We start from the raw sequence: 22877 nt of genomic DNA, 5'->3' as shown, positions 1-22877 counted from the left end.
TTTAACTGGTGGTGTTTGGGGTTTTCATCTTCGATTTCCCATTTTCAGGAGATGGGATGACAAGAAAAGGAACACGGCAGCCCCCACTCCTGTTTGTTGGAGTCCGCCACCCCCACCCTTACCTCTTTTAGGTAGAGAAAGGCTGGGGTGAAAAAGACCCTGCATTCTAAAACCTTAAACAATTATGGCACAGTCATTCCTCCCATTCTTATCTCAGCGTCTGTTCAGATGCTAGCGTCCAGATGCTAGAAAAAGGTCTTGCTGTGCCCCTAGGTCAAGTTTCCCGGGAGTTTTTGTGGACCTTCCAGAGGAGTTTACTGATGCTGTGAGGGTGCAGCCTGGTCCATGCTGGAGGCTGGGGCACAAGCCCCCCCACTTTCTTCTCGTAGGTTTCGAAAACCAGGTTCCCGCACCCCTTTAGTCCACTTCCTGCCCCAGCATTGACTTCCAGATTGCTGTTCAGAATATCTTTCACTAAGATTCACTTTTATTAAAAAGAAAGACAAAAATAGAAGTCACTATACATAAAAGAGGGAAGGAGGCCTCTTGGTGGGCTGTGTGTCCTGGGAGTCCCGTATTCCCTCCCTCCGGAGGGAGGCTTGTCTGGAGCCCTGATGGCACATGCATGGCAGGTGCAGTCGTAGGGAACCATGACCTCTGCTTCCACTTTGTGATTTCCTCCAGTTGTTCTGGTTGGATTCTGTAGGACTCTGGTGGAATCTTCTTGTGTGTGTGTGTGTGTGTGTATTCTTAAAAGGGACAAAAGGAACTTTGACAAGTCAGAAAACAAGACTCAATCCAGGCATGGTACTGTTGGACAGCCTGGCTGCAGTGCTGTAATACATGTTGTATTACACACATGATTGTATTACATAGAGTGCAGTTGTACTACACACGTGATTGTATTATATACCGTGCAGTTGTATTACACACGTGATTGTATTACATACCATGCAGTTGTATTACACACAACGTGATTGTATTACATACCGTGCAGTTGTATTACACACAACGTGATTGTATTACATACCGTGCAGTTGTATTACACATAACGTGATTGTATTACATACCGTGCAGTTGTATTACACACAACGTGATTGTATTACATACTGTGCAGTTGTATTACACACGTGATTGTATTACATACCGTGCAGTTGTATTACACATAACGTGATTGTATTACATACCGTGCAGTTGTATTACACACAACGTGATTGTATTACATACCGAGCAGTTGTATTACACACGTGATTGTATTACATACCGTGCAGTTGTATTACACACAACGTGATTGTATTACATACTGTGCAGTTGTATTACACACGTGATTGTATTACATACCGTGCAGTTGTATTACACACGTGATTGTATTACATACCGTGCAGTTGTATTACATACAATGTGATTGTATTACATACAATGTGATTGTATTACATAGAGTGCAGTTGTATTACACACAATGTGACTGTATTACATAGAGTGCAGTTGTATTACACACGTGATTGTATTACATACAGTGCAGTTGTATTACATACAATGTGATTGTATTACAGAGTGCAGTTGTATTACACACAATGTGACTGTATTACATAGAGTGCAGTTGTATTACACACAATGTGGTTGTATTATGTACAGTGCAGTTGTATTACACACAACGTGATTGTATTACATAGAGTGCAGTTGTGTTGTATACGTGATTGTGTCATGTACTGTGCAGCTGTATTACATACAACGTGGAGGAGCCCTGTCTTCTGCAGCCCTGAGAGTCAGGGTGCCCGTTCACTCTCCCCACAGTCATCAGAGAGCAGGAGGGACAGAAGCATCGACTATGGGGTTTCATGAAGAATATATCCTCTCTGGGCCCCATGGAAATGTTGACAGGAGAAAATTAAACACCCCAAAGAAGAAAAAGCAATACTGGCTGGAAGTAAGGCATTTAAAGGTGCATGTGCTGTGGTGACATTCCCATAGCCAAGGCACCCCCGTCTGTTTCCTTAGGAGTGGTAAGCAGGCTGGGGTAGAGGCATGGGACACAGCGTGGCAAAGTCCCTCACGCTTCCTGAGTCAGACAGACCCCAGCTTGTTTCAGACATTTGTCTCTATGTTGGATGACAAAAAACATCAATCCAGTTAATGTTGAAAGCATAGTCTTGGTTACCACCTTATAGATTCCATCTGAAAAAAATACATTCATATATACTCTGAAATGAGGCAATCAGCAGAAAACATCTGAAATCATCTGATATGGTTCTTTTTAATGTAGGAGCAGAGCGAGAACATGAAGGGATACATCAACCAGCTCTACCAGATCAAGCAGGCTCACAACCCGGAGACCAGGCACATTCGCAGTCTGCTCTGGCACCTGGTTACTGTCAGCTGAAGGCCAATGAGCAGCAGAGGCTGCCCATTTGCGGAACTTTACGGACGCCCAGATTAGAGCCATCGAGGAGCAGTGGTCAGGTCAGCATGGCCCAGGCCATGTGGGCAAGAGGCAGTCAGTTCACTTACACCACATACAAGTACATTATGGCACTTTTATTGCTAATTCTAAGGATACATTTTCATTTGGAAAAAAAAGAAGATAATGCATTGAAAATGTTGAATATTGATTACAGTTTCTAAAAAGATTTCTTTTGTATTGTTAAGATTTCTCCTTGTTGCTAATTAGTCATATAGTGTTCTGCAAAGTCTTCAGAAAAATGGAATTGCCTTCTGGAAATTTCTCTCGACCTAAAAAATTGATTTGGAAATACATTATGCCTTCGGAGTACTTGCTGTCAGGATAAAGGTTTTGGTGTATTGCATTTACACATGACAGGGTGCCTAGAATGTGTCTAGTGCTGTGAGGGGATCCATACGTCAGCTCTGTCAGTTGCGGTGCGTGTTTGATGGAGTTGATAATCAGGTTGGCATGACAGTATCAATGGTAAAAGTCACAATCCAGTTACACTGTAGCTGGCATGAAGGAAGTGGTGGTGGTGGCTTAGTCGTTCAGTCATGTCTGACTCTTGTGACCCCATGGACTGTGGCCTCTGTCCGTGGGATTTCCCAGGCAAGCATACTGGAGTGGGTTGCCATTTCTTTCTCCAGGAGAACTTCCTGACCCAGAAATTGAACCTCGACCTCCTGCACTGCAGGTGGATTCTTTACTAAGCTATTAGGGAAGCCCAGGAATCGGTGGGCATTTGAGCAAAGGAATGACATGTTGATTATGGTATTTAAGAAAAATTAGTCTGGAGGCAGCAGGATAAGGAGGGGCACCGGATTCACCTAGGGGTACATTCTTTATGGGTACAGTTTGCTCCCCCTGAAATGCCTGTCCGTCTAACAGTCGACTTCCTCCCCAGAGCTCGGGCCCCCCATTCCTCAGCATCTGGCAGGGGTTTGTAACTGTGACCTGTAGGCAGAAGTGCCCATGGCTTCTCATCTCTACACCCAGCACTTCCCCCACACCTCTTAGGGGTAGAAAGTCTACTGAGACGTGCCCAGTGGAGTCCTGCCTGGCCAGGAGCTGCAGATTCCATCCGAGGAGCTTTCTGGAAGCTGGCCTGGCAGGTGGGTGCATGCTGGCTGCTCAGGTTGTGGTTAATGTGCTGCAGCAGCAGGACCTGGGAGCTTACTGACCTGCAGATCCTCACTCCAGACTGGCTGAACCAGAAGCGCCAGCCTATCCCAGGGCCATCTGAACGCTGAAGAAAAAGCTCCACGTTGCTTTAAGATTTTCCCTCCCTTCTCCTCAGCTTTGATCCGTGTTAAGCACAGTAGGTGTGTGACAAGAACTCCAAACTCTGGTGCCCCCTAGAACCAGTGAAGGAAGGGCTTTCATGCACTGGGCTTCCTATCTCACAGCTGCCAGAGGGGGAATGAACTTGCAACCACAGCCATGTGGAAACTGAGTTAGAACTGAGTTCCCAGGAAGGAGGCGTCAGCATCTGCCCTTTGTGCTTGGCTCTGGAAAGGAGAGCTTCTGCAAACACGGCCACAGGGCTCTGCTTATTTGGCTGCATGGGGCCCTGGCGACACAGGCCACGCCGGTCAAACACCTAGACAAGGAGCTGGTGCGCACGGACTTTCCAGAACCAGCTGATGAGTTAGACTTTTCAACAAACAGGTGGAAACCGCTGCTCCCTTAAAATGGTCGAGGACAGTTGGCAGATGTGCTCCCCTGAGCCACGGCAGTGCCAGCTAGGTGTCTGAACACGCAGCTTCTCCTTTGGTGACTTAGTCACTCTGGTCCCACTGTCAGCCTGACGGTTCAGTGTCATTCCCCAGCTGAGCATTTGAAAAGTGTAGAACTTTTGTGAGGGGCACGGTGGGTGTGGGATGGGAGGTGGGCAAGAGAGCTGAACCGTCTCATGCGGTTACAGGACAGTGCCCCACAGCTACGAATGGTCTTGCTCAGAATGCCTCTTCCTCTTGGGACCTCTACAGGTTCGCGTGTTTGAAGAAGTTCTCTCTGCGTTGAGAGAAGAGAGCTCATGGGCTATTATTTTGCCAGCTGGGATTAACAGCCAAAAAGCACTCTACCAGGGACCGTACTGTCAGGGAAGATGGTTTGAAACCTTATCAGCATGTTAGAGGTGTTATTTATAATTCATGTAATAATCATTTAAGCAAAATATAGGGACATCTGCCATTATTTTCGCTGGTGTAGTTTTACCTGAAACTGAGAACATAAAAGCACATCAGGTTACGAATCCAGTATTGTTTCAAGCAGTGGCAGGTACAAAGGAATAGTGCATGGATGATGTCTACCTTCCATGGTCTTATCCTCCTAGCTCCGGGTTGTTCCCTATGCTTTGAATTTGGTTTCTTTGAAAGAGTGTCCACAAGAGCCCTCAGAGGCGGCCCACTGCAGTGGGTGAGGGCATGCACTCTAGGTGAGACTGTGTGAGCTTATAGCTCAACTCCGACAGATAATGGGCTGTGTGATTTTGAGCAAGTTCTCTAGAGAACTCACTCCACCAGTGTTCTCAACTGTTAACTAGAAAAGCGTCTGTGTCAAAGGGCCATTGTGGGATTGAGTGATAGTGCCTGACTTGTAGCAAGTGCTTAATAAAGGTCAGCTATTAATCATGCTATCTGATTTTTTCCAGAAAAGATTCGTCAATTTAAAAGTGAAGCTGACTCAAGGCCCAAGAAATGTGCAGTTTCATAAATGCCTAAAGAAATGAAACTAAAATGATTTTCCATTCAGTATTCAATCCTCTTAAATTCAGTTCTTTAAATGTCATCAAGTTCTTCAGCAGAAGTATTCATTTTCCTTTCAACTATGAAGATGGCAGTGACAGGATTCTCTAACAGATGATGAAATGGTATTATTATACTTTCCAACCACTGAAGTCAAAAAAATTTTGGTTTTGCTTAAAGCAAGTTGTATACGATTTTCCCATTTCTGTCATTTGATGCAATACCTGATAGCTTATCTAGTGATAGAATAATCTACGATTTTGTATATCATGTTTTAAAAATTATGATGGTGGGAACATTATGGTATATGAAAAAAACCAAGGGTTTTAGAACAGACAGACATGGTTTTGCAATTTATTAGCTGTGAGCCTTTGGTCTAATATTCAAGTTCTCAGATCTTTCATTTCCTTCTCCATAGGTTGGGGGAAAGGGCTGTCTCTTCTGTAAAGCTGAGTGATGATGGACAGTGCCATGCCTGTGAAATGCCTAACCTCGTATCTATAGTACTGAAATGAACTGTTGATTTCTAGTCCACAAGAGAAACTTGCTTTGGAAATTTTGTAGCTGTTGCCTTTAAATAACACCTATATGTAATATAATATTTTACTTAAAACCAGAGGTATATACACCAATGTTTTTTAATCTCTTGGTGATGTAGTTACAGGTGATTCAGTACTTTCCATTTTTTTTTCATATTGACCATGCATTATTTCTGTAATCTGAGACAGTTCTGAAATATGAAATCAAGTATTGATTTCTATCAGCTTATGTGTACCTATTCATTATAACTTAAGGCTCTCCATTATCAAATTCTGACTCTAAGTCTGTAAGGCCAGAAATAAAATCGTGAGCAATTCCAGTTATTATATCATGAATTTATAGTTCTATATTTCATCTCATGCTGATTGTAAATGGTACATTTAACTTTTAAAACAGGTTTTAAACAGGTACGATGTTCACATGATGCTAAAAAGTTTAGAGCATTGTTGCTGCCTGAGACCACGGTTTCCACGGACCGTGATTCAAAATCTGGGTCACCTCTTTATGCAATCATAAACAAAGATGAATACATATTTTTACTGTTTAAGTGTTTTAACTGTTGAATTTCAGTTGAATTTGGCTAATACTAATTACTTGGTGCTGCAGACAATATACAATTTCTAGAGTTTAAAGCTTTAAAAGATGTTTATAATATTCTTAATTACAGTATTCTTAATATTGACGTTAGTCTGTCTATGTGGTTGCGGCTCTGATACTGAAGACCATCCCTAGCTGTCATGTAAGTTCCTTAAAAAGCAGAGCCCAAGACCAAAGTAATGAGCAACTGCTTTTCTCAGGAGTGAAATCCGGGAAGCAGGAGTGAAGGAAAAAGGAAGTGAGATGGGGAAGGAGGGAGAGCTGAGACCAGCGTGATTTATCTAACTGGCCAACACCTGGTATCAAGTACAACTGACTGTTTGACCTCAAGGATGGACAATTTATACAGGGTTTGGAAAGTTAAGAACGGATGTTTGCCCCAGTGGGGTGCTGACTCCACGCTGCAGGTGAGCAGAGACTTCAGATGTCTCGACTCTCTGGTGGGCAGGGAAGGCCTGGGAGGAACAGGCCTGTGGTGCAGGCGGCGGGAGAGGAGGTGCTGTGGGTTTGTGCTCCTTGGAGACCAAGAGCCGCCTGCCACAGCAGAAGCTGGCTGTCGTCAGCCAGAACCCACAGCAAGTATAGGGAGGATCGTATGCTATTGCGTGAGAAGGCTCTAATACTCTCCTGGGTTTCCCTGGTGAACACTCTTTAAGACACAGCCAGATGCTTTTATAGTTCAAAAAAGCCTTGGTGTGTCCTTTAGAAAATGGGATATTTACTGACCTCACATTTATTCTCTAGTCCTATTACTACACGAGGCAGTAAGAAAAACTGTATTTCCAGTGGTAAAATTAGAGCACAGGGCTAGGTCATGTTCAGACAGAAAGAGGCTGAAACCACCCACTTCTATGAAAGATACAGAAACCTAGGCTCTACACAAGTTCTTCGGAATCTGCTCATTTTTATGTAAGCCTAAGAACTTTGGGAAAGAGGTGGGGTAGGTAGATCTCATTACTTCACAGGTGAGGATCCTGCCATTAAGTATCTGGCTCAAGACAGCCCAGTCAGCCAGCAGTGAAACCATCAGAAGCCTGGTCTCTGTTCTCCTAAATCTGTTTGTCCAGATGGCTTCTTCCTCTAGTCCAGCCATGGACAAGTCTCTGCCAGGCCTGGAAGGACAAGTCTCGCCGAACTGTCCAGGGCTATACCACCACAGGACAATGTCTGCATGTTCAGAGCAAAAAAGGGTTCAAAGGTACAGAGTTTCAACAAGGTGAGAAAGAACATGAGAAATAGAATCCTTCTACTAGGAAACCGCTTTTTGATGTTTCGGTGACTCTGTTTTTGTGCTAGTAAAATGTTTTTCCTCTTTTAACATTAAAAATTTTACTCATAGGTATTGCTATTTCCCCTATTTTTAATTGTTAGAATCCTAGAAAAATGAGGACTAATATACTAAAGTCACAAAAAAACTCTGTGGTATTATTATTCTCGGCTTTTATCTTTTAAATTTTCAAATAATACCTTAGTCTCTATTAGTATAAATAATTTTTTAAAATCAAGTTCTCTTTCAAAGTTTACTTGGTAACACTGGAAATGATTTAGCCTTTTACAAAAACAGGATTTATGCACTTTGATATAATCAGTGACACGTTGACCCTATTAAAAAAATTAAGTCCAGTTTCTTTTTTAATTAAAAAAAACATTTTACTTAATTGCTTAAATAAAAAGTAACATTAAAATAATTCTACATATAGTTACAAAGGATGGTACAGCTTGAAAAAGTCTCTTGTAACTTTGAAAAAATGAACATGATATATCCATAATGTTCTAAGAATATGAAATTTTAAAAACTAAAGACTTCTAATTCTTGGTAAAGCCAGAATTAAAAGTCCTCTACATGAACATATTCATTTTAGTCAACCACTTTTATGGACTGAATGCTTGTGAGAGACTGGGTGTGAGTTGATCTGGTTCCAAGAGACCTGGAAGCTGAGGTACTACCTTCAGGATGAATGGTCCGCGGATATTTTGCTGCAGTAGCTTGAGGAATGGTTTGCTGAAAAGCAAAAATATACTTTAAACAATTCTATAAAATTATACATAATAAATATTATTTCAATATTATTTCATTATCTACAGTTTAACCCAACAAACATTAGTACATGTAGATTCCTATTAGGGTCTTCCATTTAGAAAAGTCATCTTTAAAATACTTGACGTAAAATTATACATATCATATCAAAACATTCACTGCGCATTTCAAAAGCTCTATGATACAGCTTTTGCTTAGGAAATGGACAAAACCTCTTGAAACAAAGATCCTCATGTCAGATTCCATTTAATTAGAGTTCCTCTTTAAAGAAATAAAAAATAAGCTCCTTTCTTGAAGTATTTTATATAAATGTTTCTTTGTACATAAATAACTGGATAACCGCTACAAATGGAAGGGATTTTTGCAAATGGTATGAAATTTTAGTTGCTAACCACCTGATCTGACCATAAAAAAAGAGCTATTTCTCCTTAGGGATGATAGGCAAGAGAACTGCAGAAACAGACCATGGCACCACTGGCATCGTGTCTACAAAACATAGCACAGAACCAAGTAGCCTTGCTGCTGCTGCTGCTGCGTCGCTTCAGTCGTGTCCGACTCTGTGCGACCCCATTAGATGGCAGCCCATCAGGCCCCACCATCCCTGGGATTCTCCAGGCAAGAACACTGGAGTGGGTTGCCATTTCCTTCTCCAGTGCATAAAAGTGAAAAGTGAAAGTAAAGTTGCTCAGTCGTGTCCGACTCTTCGCGACCCCATGGACTGCAGCCCACCAGGCTCCTCCATCCATGGGATTTTCCAGGCAAGAGTACTGGAGTGGGGTGCCATTGCCTTCTCTGCAAGTAGCCTTAGGGGTAAGCAATTATCCAGCAGACGGAGCTCCAGTGTCAGAAATCTGGAGAATGGTTTATTAGTAAGTAACTGTTTCTAATAGTTCTAGTTCTTGGGATCCTGGAATAAAATGAAAAATAGTACAGAGGACTGCCACTGTGGCTGTTACACAATCCAAAGCAGGTAATAATGGAAGCGGTTTATGGCTATTTAATTCATGGCCAATTACTGAAGAGTCATTGGACATACTAAATAAACAAAAGGCAGTTAGATAAATATCAAACAGGGGTTTTAAGTCTTCATAGTTTCTTGGTTCTTTTTCTGTAAAGTATCACTCCAATCAGTACAAAACCACAGTTTGTCGGAATTAAAAATAAACACATGTGCTCTCTTTACATCTTATCTTACAAATGGACAGTCTCTCTCCCCCATTTCTATATAAATATCCTATGTGCTGATCAAAACAGAAATGAGTTCATTTCCTCTCATCTTTGATAACTAAGCTCACATTTTCAAAAATACGTAGAGAACTCATCTAAGGACTTTCAAAGTCTGTCCAACCTACAGAGGCTAAGATGATTCTCCACCCTCCACGTGTTCAGTCTGGACTCGGTACTTCCATCTCAGTCTGCAGCCTCACTGTCGGACTTCACTTGAGGCTAAATTTAAACAATCAATCTGGCTTCTTTTGACTTAATCATCTAGCAACAATCTAGTATCCACAAAAAAAAGCATTTACAATCATTCCTTGCATCTTTTTGACGTATTAAGTAGACAGGAATGTTTTTTAAGACTGCAAGTTTATATAGAGGGCATTCTCTGTTATAATAAAATCAATCTTTATTTCTCTTTAGGGATGTGTTCTCATAACTTTTAGAAATTAAACTTTTTGAGATAATTGTTGATTCATGTATGATTGTAAGAAATAACAGGAGATATCCCATGTGTCCTTCTCTAGTAATTTTTATTAAATTAAATTTGTTTATGGCTTTACAGTTTACAAAGTGCCTTTATGCATCTCATTTAATTTTCACAGTACCTCATTTAATCCTGCATCCTGACAGTTAACTCTAGGAGCTAAGTACTCTTATTGCTCCTGTTTTACACATCAAAAAAATGGAGGCTCTAATATTTTTTGATTTGTATATGATCACAAAGGAAGTAATTAGCTAAACTAAGGCATTAACTCAGGTTTTCTCATTTATTTTTGCTTAAATTCCATGTACTTTTCTTTATATCCCATGAATTTATTGCAACCTGATTTTTTCCCCAAGTTAGAAATATGTTGACAATTGTATTTGAAAAAGTAGGAAGAAGACTTCCAAAAAAAAAAAAAAGGAGCAAAAATTAAACACCATAAAAGTAGATAAGTTTTTCTTAGGGTAAAAAATATGCTATATGGATAGCAGTTAATGAGTAAACAGTTTTTGTCTTTTTAAAAAAATTATTGAGAAATCATTTATGTATTTTACCCTTTTGGCCATCAACACACTGGATTACTTTTTGTATTTGATAATTTTTATACTATCCCGGATGAGCCCCTACCCTCATTCCCTAGTGGCTCAGATGGTAAACCATCTGCCCACAACGCCGGAGACCTGGGTTCGATTCCTGGGTCGGGAAGATCCTCTGGAGAAGGAATGGCAACCCACCCCAGTATCCTTGCCTGGAGAATCGCATGGACAGAGGAATCTGGGGGGCTACAGTCCACGGGACCGCAAAGAGTCGGACACGACCGAGTGACACACACACAGCACACAACTGACAAGGAACAAGTCTCTGAAATTCATCTCTTAAAATAGGAAAGGTACACATATAAAGCAGATGTGACCATTTAAGTATATAAAGACTGTGGTCGTAAAGGCACAACAAGTACCAGTTATCATGGATTTTGATCTTCTCCTCAACATGGCATTTAAGTGCTTATTAGTCTATCATCTCTCAGGAAAAAGGTTTTGTGACCAAAAGTTATCAAAAGCAGACTCACCACTGTGACCGGATGATGTTTTTCCACAACAACGGAGCTCATGGGAGGAGAAACTCCCATTATAGCCAAACTGCTACTGATTCTGTTTTTTGAAGCAAAATCACACCTCCCTGTGACCCGGGCCGTGATTGTTCTCCCAGCTTTCTGTTGCGCTGATGTCACCACCCTGGGCCCATACTGTAAAAGAAATATCTGGTTGGCAGAAAATCTATGGCAAAATCTACGGTACTTTTGCTTCTGTAACTTGAAAATACACAGGCGCTTAAAATAATTGTATATTCAACCAACTCTAATATGGGGAAAATTTTTTAAACAAGACAAAAAACATAACATAAAACCAACCATTTCAAATACCCCTTTAACCTTGGTATTCCAGCTATTTTATAGGATTTTAGGAACTTCTAAAGCTTTATTTTGAAACAGCTACAGATTCATGGGAAGCGGCAAAGAGTGCACGGAGAGGCCCCACGTGTGCTGCACCCAGCCTCCTCCAACGACTGCACCTTAGACAATTACTGCATACTTACAGCAGCAAAGCCGGCAAGTCGGCACTGGCACGGATGCCACTATATCACATGTGGACTTCTGTAACTATCACTGCAATCAAGATACACAGCTGTTCCATCACCACAAGGCTCTCCCTCACACTGTCCTTTCTTTAGAGTCATATCCATCTCCCTTCCCAAACAATCCCTATTCTTCAGAACCACTAATCTGTTTAATGAACGACCCTTATGGATAAATTACCAGTACACATATGCTTTTCTGTCTTCCCCTTTTCCTTATGGCATTGTTAATATAATTTTTCTTCACGAATAGGTTTTTCTTTTTTGGTGGGGGGGGGGGGGTCGCACTATGTGGCTTGTGGGATCTTAGTTACCCGACCAACGATGGAACCCAGTCCCTCAGCAGTGAAAGCACGGAATCCTAACCACTGGACCTTCCTTTTCCTTTGAGAGCTATTTGCAGTGTATTGCAAAAAAATGGGATGATCATATCAAAAGGTAATGCCAGGTTTTACAGCTTTTGTTGCTTACAGTTGGACAATACTCCAGCTGGGCAAAAATTAAAAGGAGTAAGAAAAAAGGGAAATGGCATATTTAGACAACTCTAATATTTGTATTTAGTATCTGACATGGAAACAATGCAGATTATTGCTCAAGAGTACAGGGCTCTGAAGCCAGATTTTCAAACTCTGAATTCAAACTGCATTAGTAACTGTGTCCACTGGCAAGTTATTCTCCCTAGCCCTCAGCTTCCTCATTTATGAAACAGGGAGAGCAGCCCCAGCTGACTAATGCTAGCCTTTCACTTTCCGTTCAGATGAAGAGTGAAGAGAAACCTTACTGAACAGCTTAAAAATCTAATTCAAACTCTTCCAATTATTTCAACTGGAGTTATAAAAAGTCAAGTGCCATCTACTGTTCCACTTTGTGAACTACAATAGTACATTTGCTAAACAGCACACGTTCAGTACACGTGCTGTCAAAGCGAGCACATATATTTTTTGAAAATTATTTTCATCATGAAATTATGATATTTTAACACACTGATGATGTCTGCAGAAATGAAATAATTTTACAGATGAAAACATTCTTTCACTAGAACAGTATACCTCCCTTCTTCAGTTATTTGTCTCCTGATACTCTGCAGTTTACTTTCTATACACACCTCCTTCAGGTCCTGGAAATATTGAGGAAGACTAGAAAACGTTTTGGAAGGAAAGGAAGTTTCTGTGATTCAAATGAAGAGAAAGACAGCCGGTCCTGAATCACAAATCTCTCTTCTTTTCCTGTGTCCAGCAACAATGGTTTCATGTAAGGTAAGTAATCCAAATAATGTATTTGTTTCTGCTTTTGTCATTATGGTTCTTTCCAAAAGCAAGAAGACATATTTGAGGTAAATCTGAGTATTTAATTTAGAGGATGAGATGGTTGGATGGCATCACTGACTTGATGGACATGAGTTTGAGTAAGCTCCAGGAGTTGGTGATAGACAGGGAGGCCTGGTGTGCTGCAGTCCATGGGGTCTCAGAGTTGGACATGACTGAGCGACTGAACTGAGTATTTAATTAAATAGAAAAGGAAGAAAACTAGCATGATACCTACAGATTAGTCTGTCATTCTCCTTTCTCTCTAAAGGCTGTACTTACGTCAATGAAATGGAATGCGTGACTGTTCTGAAGGAGCAGAATGTAGTTGGAGGGATGGGGGAAGAAAAAGGCCTATCTAATATTGTGTTTTTTAGGTTTCAAAGACTTCAAAATTGTCTCAGGTAACCAAACTGTTTCAAAAAGTAATAAAAAAGGGTGGTAAACAGACTCATTCATTGGGTTCTTCCTACACACATTCAGATTCAGATACAAACCCAGATGTACAAATGTACGTGTAGTCATATTTTAGAAGGGAATTTTGAAAAATCTAGCTCTCTGTGTTATCTGGATATGCATATGAATGACAAACCACCATGTTTATTTAAATGAGATCATTAGTATAGGATCTCACTTCAAAATGTGTAATCATGAAAAATAAACACAGCTGAACACATGCCAGTAGAACTGTAGTATCTTTCTAAATCAAAACTCCCCAACACATTCAAATTTAAGTCATATTTTTTTTAAGCCTCTTTGAATGAGGAGCAAAAATACGTTGAGATTTGCAAAAATAGATTTTAAAAATTTCCCCCTAAAGTTAGTAGCTTTCCAAAGGCAGAAATTCAAGTCAGCAGGAATACTTCAGATGACTAATCGTCCAGTTGACTCAATATGTTCCCTTAGCTACAGAGAGCTGCTGAGCACTATGAGAGCACATCTCCAATCTAACTCTTTTAAAACCTAAAACCTACTCGGCCATCTTTCTTCCTTTCATGTAAGTGGTTAGGGTCAGGGAGGAGAGGGAGACAAGCAAATAAGAATCATCCCAGTGCCTTTATAGAAGGCTTTGTGCCAGATCCAAGCCAGACTAGGGAAGAAGGGCATATGGTTATTTTTAAAAAGCCCTGCAGAGTTGAATTTGATAAACTCTGCCAGTATCCTTATGCCCTTTGAGAGACACTGAAGAATACAGGTTTCACAACAGGAGGCCAGGAAGTCAGAACCATGATATGCAGATAAATAGTTTGATTAATTGAACTTCAGGTAAATTCTCCCACAAATACTCCATCCTCCTTCAGTACTCTTCCCCCTCTATGCTGCTAAGTCGCTTCAGTCGTGTCCGACTCTGTGCGACCCCAGAGACGGCAGCCCACCAGGCTCCCCTGTCCCTGGGATTCTCTAGGCAAGAATACTGGAGTGGGTTGCTATTTCCTTCTCCAATGCATGAAAGTGAAAAGTGAAAGTGAAGTCGCTCAGTCGTGTCTGACTCATAGCGACCCCATGGACTGCAGCCCACCAGGCTCCTCTGTCCATGGGATTTTCCAGGCAAGAGCACTGGAGTAGGGTGCCATTGCCTTCTCCTCCCCCTCTATGGACCCCTCTATTAGCAGCTAGTGACTTTAGGAAAAACAATTGCTATCTTCATTCCAATTATAAATGAAAACTTAAAACCTAATCAAATTAAGATGGAGTCACTACAGAGTAGCATTAGTATCTGCCATCCATGAAGAGGGAAGGCCTCCCTGGTGGCTCAGGCAGTAAAAAATCTCCCTGCAACGTGGGAGACCCACGTTTGATCCCTGGGTCCGGAAGATTCCCTGGAGGAGGGCATGGCTACCCACTCCAGTATTCTTGCCTGGAGAATCCCATGGACATAGGAGTCTGGTGGGCTACAGTCCATGGGAATCACAGAGTCGAACACAACTGAGTGACTAACACAGACAGTTGAACAGAAAATGTACAGAAGAGCCATTAGCCTCCTAGACCCTTGAAACTTTCTTTCCTTTAAAACGTTCTTCATTTTAAATTATCACTCCTGTAATAGAATTGTCAGGTATTATTTTCACTATAAATTAATGTTTTAGTTAATTTGTATATTAAATATTTTCTGTGGATTGGCCTAAAGACCATCTAGATTTTTTTTTCTCCATGGCAAAATAGGTTCTGAGTTCAAAATATCCACTATACAAAGAAGTTTGGAACCCTTTTCCCAGCACAAGCACCTACATTACTGTACTGACCATTTCCTCCTGTGCAGCAGAAGCTGTAGCTATCAGCCCAGCGCCATGGGGGGCAGAGACCGAGACGTGGGCTGAGGAAGAGGAAGTGGCGCCGGCAGAGGTGACGGAAGCCGCCGAGGGAAAGGCAGCCGCGCAGGTGGCTCCGAGGGCCGCTGCTGGTGGGGACGGCGGCACTGCGCCCGCTGAGGGCACCGGAGCGGCTGAAGCATCCAAATGAGCAGAAGGAGGCTCTTTCCCTTGAACACCAGGCCCATACTCTTCCCTTTTATTGGTTGTGAAATCTGTTCCTAGAAACCACACATTAATTCCATTAACACGTTTCCAAGTTAAGATTACTTTTCTCTTCCCAACAAGGAAAATCCGTCCTAGCTAAAATTTGGTCCCACAGAAATACAGAAATGTGTTATCACTGGATATGTCAATAGGGTTCAGTGAATACACTATGTCAGTGTTGACTGGTTAATGTCAGCATTAACCATTAAAGACTTCAGACCACTTTGACACATGACAGTTAATGAGTGATTTGCTTTTATGTGAAAAGAAAAAAAAAATTAGGTACTCACCTGGGACCTTACAACCACTACAATAATACGGTCACACTGTGCCTAAGGATTTATGTTCTTTCCATTATTTCATACAACTACCCTGATAAATGGCCTGGTATTTAGATCTTTAGAATAATTTTCTGATAATCACCCTACCCTCTTCATTTACCATCTATCACTGCTATTCTAACAAGACCAATGAATTTTTGTTTAAATAAACTTTTTAGAGACATTTTAGGTTCACAACTAAACTGAATGAAAGTATGGAGTTCCCATATACTCCCTGTTCCCACATACCCACAACCTCCCCTACAATGGATATTATGCACACAGTGATATATTTGTCACAGTCGATTAACCAACACTGACACATCACTGTCACTCACAACTTGTGGTTTAAAAACCAATGTATTTTTAATTCTTGATTTTTTCAGCAAACAGTAATAGATGAGTTTGTAACACTAAAATCTTTACTTTTGATACTGTAGAAGAAATGAATTCTTGCAGGTAGATTATATGTCATGAATTAAGAGCATATTTGTACACAACTGATTTAGTGACACATATATAGTAACCTTTTCTCAGAACTGAAACTTAGTCTTAGATCAAAGAAATATAAAATGTCAGCTTCCAGAAGCTAGGATGAAGGGTCCTATTCTAGATTTTTCCCTCTCAGTATGAGGATTTGGTTAAAATTTCCATTTGAGACTGTATATGCACGTGTGCTTAGTCGCTCAGTCAAATCTGACTCTTTGTGACCCCATGAACTGTAGGCTGCCAGGCTCCTCAGTGCATGGATTCTCTAGGCAAGGATACTGGAGTGGGTAGCCATTCTCTTCTCCAGGGGATCTTCCTGACTCAGGAAATGAACCCAGATCTTATTCTTTACCATCTGAGACACCAGGGAAATCCATATATACCTGATATCAAACATCAGGTGAGGATTTCAATATTCAGTCACTGAGATGTTTCAGAATATTTGAATAGAGGGCATTGTGTAACCCTATGTTTAAATGGTTTTCTATGTTGTCCTCTTTCCATCTAGAAATTTGGGCTACTATGTAAGTTCTTGTCTTGAGAATATCTTTATATAAAATTGAGCAACAGTTACTTCATTAACAAAGTTTAATGAGGATTATAATGCCTAGGTCCTTTGAAATAATTTGGAGAGACTAATTCAATATAAAAAGTTAAGACATGGGCATTATGTCAGCAAACTTAAGGGCATTATGTCAGCAAGCTAAACATTTTTTCTTGTGCTTTTAACGTATCTCTTTACATGATCTGAGAGACGATTCAAGCCTTTAGAGAGAAAAGCTTCTTGGGATGAAGCTTTTCCTTATGGCAATGGTTTAATTGCAGATTCAAAAATCAGAAGGAAATTTCAGTGGATTAAGTGTATAGCTTCCATAAACACATTTCAAGAAATTACCATTGTAACTTGATAAGATACGATTTATTTTATGTAAACATCATTGCAAAGCAAGGAGTAGAAGCTCAGCTAGATTTATTACTGTGCACGAGAGTAAGTACCTATCTCAATTATTCTTTTTCTTTTCCAATATAAAGTTTGCTGAATGTACAAGAAGAGTTTATCACTTAGGGTATAGAATTTTTTAGGGGGTGGTAGGGGGGCTCTGTCAGGCAATTACCTAGAAACAAAGATTGTCTTGGTTTGATCTGAAATGTAAAACTTGAAGCTATTCTTGAACTAACATGGAAAAATAAAATGGCTATTGTTTCAAAAAAAATGATAGAACTATATTGTTGACAAGATATGAATTAAGTTTATTTTCTACAAACTGTTATTGATGAAGACATGGATAATATGTTCATGTTTCTGAAAAGTAATCTGTACATGGCGGGAGGGAATAATAAATATTATTTCTAACCAAAAAAAAAATAAAAAATAAAAAAATAAAAAGACTGCTTTTGCTTTGAAAACACACATACACACTGAGTTTTAACATGTTTTTCATAAAGTGACTCTGATTGTCTACTTTTAGGTGGGCGGCAGACTTATCAGGTATGGAACCAGTATCGTAATTATTCTAACTGGACACATTTTTCAGCTAGAAAGTATTTTTATACTGTTCCTAAAACTACTTTAAAAATTGGCAGGAATCCTTTTAAAGGCCATTTGTATTGTCACAATTTGTCTACCTCACAGAAACTTCTCGGAGACGGCAATGGCACCCCACCCCAGTACTCTTGCCTGGAAAATCCCATGGACGGAGTAGCCTGGTAGGCTGCAGTCCATGGGTTGCTACGAGTCAGACACGACTGAGCGACTTCACTTTCACGTGTTGGAGAAGGAAATGGCAACCCACTCCAGTGTTCTTGCCTGGAGAATCCCAGGGACGGCGGAGCCTGGTGGGCTGCTGTCTATGGGGTCCCAGAGTCGGACACGAATGAAGCGACTCAGCAGCAGCAGCAGCAGAAACTTCTATCTGAACTATAAGATTTATTAGGACACTGTACAATATGATGCACTGAGGATTATGGCTAGCAAATTATTGGAAGAAATTAAAAAAATTATAAAAAACAATTATCTTCAGGGGACCAGGAATAATTTTCTTTTCTCTTGAGAATTTTAAAAATTCTATTTTAATAGCTGTTATTAAAATGCCACAAGACTTAATTATCACAGAGCAAGCCCAGCATTAGATTACAATGAGCTTCTGCCTTTGGTAGCTTCATCAACACTAGAGTGTACTGCTGATGTGTGTCTTACTATTCCTGCCATCTTTTTATTCCATTGTTATAATAAACAAAGCACACGGCCACGCAAAACCTCTCAGATTCCAGAACCTGGCATTAGCTACAGATGACAATAGACTTCAAGGCAACAGGAGCAAAATAAGTCGCATTGTATAACGATCAGAATACACATCAGAAATCCTACTATGCATATTTGCCCGTAGGAGACACTGCTGTATTTGAATTTACAAATTTAAGATGGTAAATATATTGAGGTGGTAAAACACTGTATCCTAAGTCAATTCACAACCTTAAGTAGGTTATGTTAAATAGACTTCTTGTAATCGAATGTAGCAAGTTCTAATGATTCTAAGTTCTCACTGCACTTGTGAAACCCAGTACATGTTTTTATAAGTAGATAGTTAACTTCTTCAATTTAATATATTCAACTTGCTAACAATTAAAACTGAAAGCAGATTCTTCAATCACTGGACATGGTACATTTGTTTCCAGCATTACTACTCAATTAAAAGCCCACTTGTTGGAGAAATCCAGTACTCATTTGGGTATCAGCAAGATAAAGATTCAGTCTTGAGGGTCTATCTGAGCCTAAGTCTCTAACTTGCCAGGGGGCCACAGACCACGACTGCTTTAGAAAGAACACAACTTGCCTGAACTCACCACCATCCACAGCACACACATTTGAAATAAAAAATATTTGTTGGTGCTTTGAAATGAGGGCATAACAAGCACAGACAAGTTGTTCACAGGACTGAAATCATATTAACAATGTTACAAAATAAAACTGTGTCACTGATGAATAATCTGATTTTCAAGCAGGATTTAAAAATACTGCAAAAATGTTCACATATTTATATACATTAAGTTTATGAGGCCAACTTAAGACTGCAACAATTATATCATTACTAGCCTCTTACATGTTAAGTGTTTTTTGTCTTTTAAAGTGCTTGCAGTTGTATTTCATTGCATTTTCACAAGAACCCGCTATAAAGCAGGTAATGAAGATTTATATTATCTTCTTTGTTCATAGAAGAAATTTTAGTTTTCTAAAACCCAGTGAGCAAAATAGGCCCCATTGTAAATTGGTGGCAAAGCTGTTCTATGTCATGAGGATGATAAGAATCATTCAGATCTGAGCCAATACATGGACTTTTCTTGACACAGCGTTATTTTAGTTGACTTCTACAGATAGGCCTATATTTGTATTTGTTGAAATGAGTTTTAGTTGAGGCCTCTCTTACACTGGAAGACAAGCAAAAACGGGGAACCATGAATAGACAAGAAATATTTAATCAACAAAACAGTTCAAGGCATTTGGCTACTTAGGAAAAAAACAGAAATTTTATACTTAAAGGCATTACCATTATAGTTAAAAGAGCTTTAAAATAATGTTATATATTCAAAGCATTATTACAGCACTGAGCCTAAATATTAACAGTTTACTGGATCAGATATAAGATACTGTAAGTAACCATGACAGACAGAATTTTCATGGCAGATTTAAAACTGGATATAACATTATGATATTTAAAATAGTGTTTGGATAAGATACTGGATAAGAAAATTAGTGCTGCAGACCACACCAATCACTGGAATCTCCTCAAATCCCTTTTGAAAGTAGGCAGAGAATCTTAACTAAAACACTAACCTGTATCACCTCTGTTCTGAAATATCGTCATGGCCTCAAGATTTAACGCACACACACCCCTCATGAAAGCTTTCTTCATGGAATCTTCAAAGTGCTCTTTTTCATGCTGCATCCTTTGGATCTCAGCTTTTGCATTTTCCAAAGCTCCAGTTAACTAAAATCAGGAGAATTTTTAAAAAGAAGAAAAAAAACTGAGCTACAAGGAAGAATATCATTTATTGTTTTAAAAAAGAGACTTCTTATACTGTGAAGTTATTTTCGTATGAAATACTAAAATCACTTTAGCATACTTCTTCCACTGAGTCTCAAATTATTTTAAAAGACGCATTTTACCTCCAGTGTCTCCATCAACACAACATTTTCATTCCTAACTATAAGGTCAAGGTTTAAACAAAGGGAATTTCATACTGGCTTCAATCAGGACTGGTGTATTCTAATTATACAAAAGGCTGTTATTTCTTACCATATACTTTTATGTTGGATAGTAAAATATTCTGCCAGCAACAGTACCTGATTTCTTCTTTTTTTTAGCTAAGTGTTATCCACAGAATTTAAAGTGCAAAGTGGCATTAGGTACAACACCTACCCACAGACCAAATCTAAAGGGACTACGTTTTTTTGCATGTCATTGTCAATCACAGAATGTTATTTGCATAATAAAACTTTTAAGAATTTAGTATTATAATGATGAAAAAAATTTTCCTTTTAATATTTGATTTCAAGAGGCCTACTGCATTCTTCAATATGGTGCTTATTTTCATTTTGTGTCTCAAATGTTTTCACTTGGAAACAATGTTATATTATTGTTATAAGTCTAAATAACTTCAATTTATATATAACTGCTTTATCAAACTTATAAAAACACAGTTTATTTAAAATAACATAAGGATAAACTTTTTTTTTTAACTAACTTATTTAATTGGAGGCTAATTACTTTACAATTGGAGAAGTAAATGGCAACCCACTCCGGTATTCTTGCCTGGAGAATCCCATGGATGCAGGAGCCTAGCAGGCTACAGTCCATGAGGTTGCAAAGAGTCAGACACGACTAAGCGACTTCACTTTCTACTTTACAATATTATGGCGGTTCCTGCCATACATTGACGTGGATCTGCCATGGGTGTAAACATTTTTGTTTTTAGTCTTCATTTTTAGCTAAATAAAGGCCAGAAGAAGCCTAATAAAGTACACTTTCTTAGAGAGGTAATGATCTGTGGGTGATTTACACTTCCAAGAGAAATGTACATACAAGAGATTTACACAGGTCTGGAGGTCAAAATTATAACTGGCTAAAAGAATAAAGTCTGTAAGTCTGACTCAGCGCTGCTCCTTCCCAACAGTCTATCTGAACCCACACCACAGTGAATGAAACTTGAGAAACAGGTTTCTTCGCCATTGAGTGATGGCTACTCAACTTTTTAATTTTTACTTAGAAAGGAGAAAATAAAGCAAAAAATGTCTACCAGAGCAACTTTGGCTTCATAGTCATTGGAAATCTGGACACAGACTTCTTCAGCTCTGGCTTGACAAGCTCGTTCCACCACCTCTTTCCACTGCTTCTGTACTACGGCCCGCCAGCCTCTCCAGACTTTCTTCAGTAAAGTTCGCTGAAAATACTGGTCAGCTAGTTTACTTTCATAAACCTGAGTGAAAGTAATACACAAACCCAAAACACAGTGGACTGGTAAATACACTGGCAGCAGCAATACAGAACATAGCCTGTGGGGTAAGCGGGGTGCCTGCGTTACCACTTCACAGCGCGTACTCACGCTCTTCTCATGTGCAGACGGGACGGGCTTAGGGAGGTTAAGCGACACGCCCAGCCCACACAGGCAGAAAGTGCAGAGCCAGCCCTGCCTCATTCCAGAGTCTAAGCTCCTATCCATTACATCACGGCTTCATGCAACTCATCAAGGTAGGGGAGACACAAAACACCCGATGGAAGAAAATGAGTGACTTGCCCATGCTATCTTGGTTATGAATCTGATGACCTTCTGGCCGAGAACAGGACTAGGAGCTGGATGGCAGAAAGGGTGGCGGTGTGGCTCGAGACGGCCCTTTCTCTCCAGCTTGGCGGCCACCGTAAGCAGATGAGTTTACACACTCTGCCATCATATTTTACAGCAAACTTTTGCCATCATATTTTATAGCAAATTGATCCTAGCAGGAACACATGCTATTCTTCTATCAAAGAATTTAAAGTCTCCTGAAGAAGCATTTCCAATTTTCAATTTTCTTAAAAAAAATTTTTATTCAAAAAGTGATGGCAACTTAAACTCTTTCAACTAACATTTGAATATAATATATTATCATTATGTCACCCAATAAATAACCTTCCAAATAGGACTCAATTTTAAATAGCCCTTTTAAATATGGTTAATGTAGATTTAATCTACTGGGAAATAAAGGAAAGCACTAAGAAGCACTCTTAAAGGAGAAATTGTACTCCATGACAGTAACAGCCTTTTCCTTAAATATTACTCTCTTGGAACTAAATGCATAAAGATTACTCCATGACTCACATGATTATCATAAATAAAATACATCTATACGTATGTATCTCCATCCCCTACATTCTTGAGTCTTTGTCTTCTTGTGGGATACATATATACTTTCATACTTTTCTACTTCTGATACAACCATCTACTATTTTCAATTTATATTTACACTGATATACTTAATTAAAATAAATTAATTAAAATTTAATAAAT

General features: G+C 39.7%; 2 protein-coding genes across 12 annotated transcripts in view; one reads left to right on the top strand and one right to left on the bottom strand.

Moving 5' to 3' along the window:
• ANKDD1B (ankyrin repeat and death domain containing 1B) overlaps window positions 1-5251 on the top strand; it is a 74397-nt gene extending 69146 nt beyond the window's left edge. Inside the window, 7 exon segments of the mRNA XM_086319063.1 lie at window positions 1195-1273; window positions 2264-2363; window positions 2366-2398; window positions 2401-2480; window positions 3960-4103; window positions 4105-4147; window positions 5091-5251. Of these exon segments, the coding sequence (XP_086175189.1) occupies window positions 1195-1273; window positions 2264-2363; window positions 2366-2398; window positions 2401-2480; window positions 3960-4103; window positions 4105-4147; window positions 5091-5158 (547 nt within the window). The 3' untranslated portion in view covers window positions 5159-5251.
• A 2700-nt stretch (window positions 5252-7951) lies between these two features.
• Window positions 7952-22877, bottom strand: part of POC5 (POC5 centriolar protein) — a 34399-nt gene continuing 19473 nt past the window's right edge. For all 11 annotated transcript variants that reach the window (XM_086323200.1, XM_086323201.1, XM_086323194.1 and 8 more), the window contains 5 exons: window positions 21630-21809; window positions 20167-20320; window positions 15253-15539; window positions 11140-11316; window positions 7952-8329 (listed from right to left, as the gene is read on the bottom strand). In XM_086323200.1, coding sequence (XP_086179326.1) covers window positions 8186-8329; window positions 11140-11316; window positions 15253-15539; window positions 20167-20320; window positions 21630-21809 — 942 coding nt within the window. In that variant the 3' untranslated portion in view covers window positions 7952-8185. The remainder of the gene's footprint in view (window positions 8330-11139; window positions 11317-15252; window positions 15540-20166; window positions 20321-21629; window positions 21810-22877) is intronic.

This window comes from Bos grunniens, chromosome 10 (assembly GCF_055505025.1).
Source record: "Bos grunniens cultivar Pamir isolate PY7600 chromosome 10, Bosgru_T2T1.0, whole genome shotgun sequence".
Taxonomy (NCBI): Eukaryota; Metazoa; Chordata; class Mammalia; order Artiodactyla; family Bovidae; genus Bos; species Bos grunniens.
The sequence above is the reverse complement of the archived record's forward strand: the minus strand, read 5'-3'. Positions and strand labels throughout refer to the sequence as shown.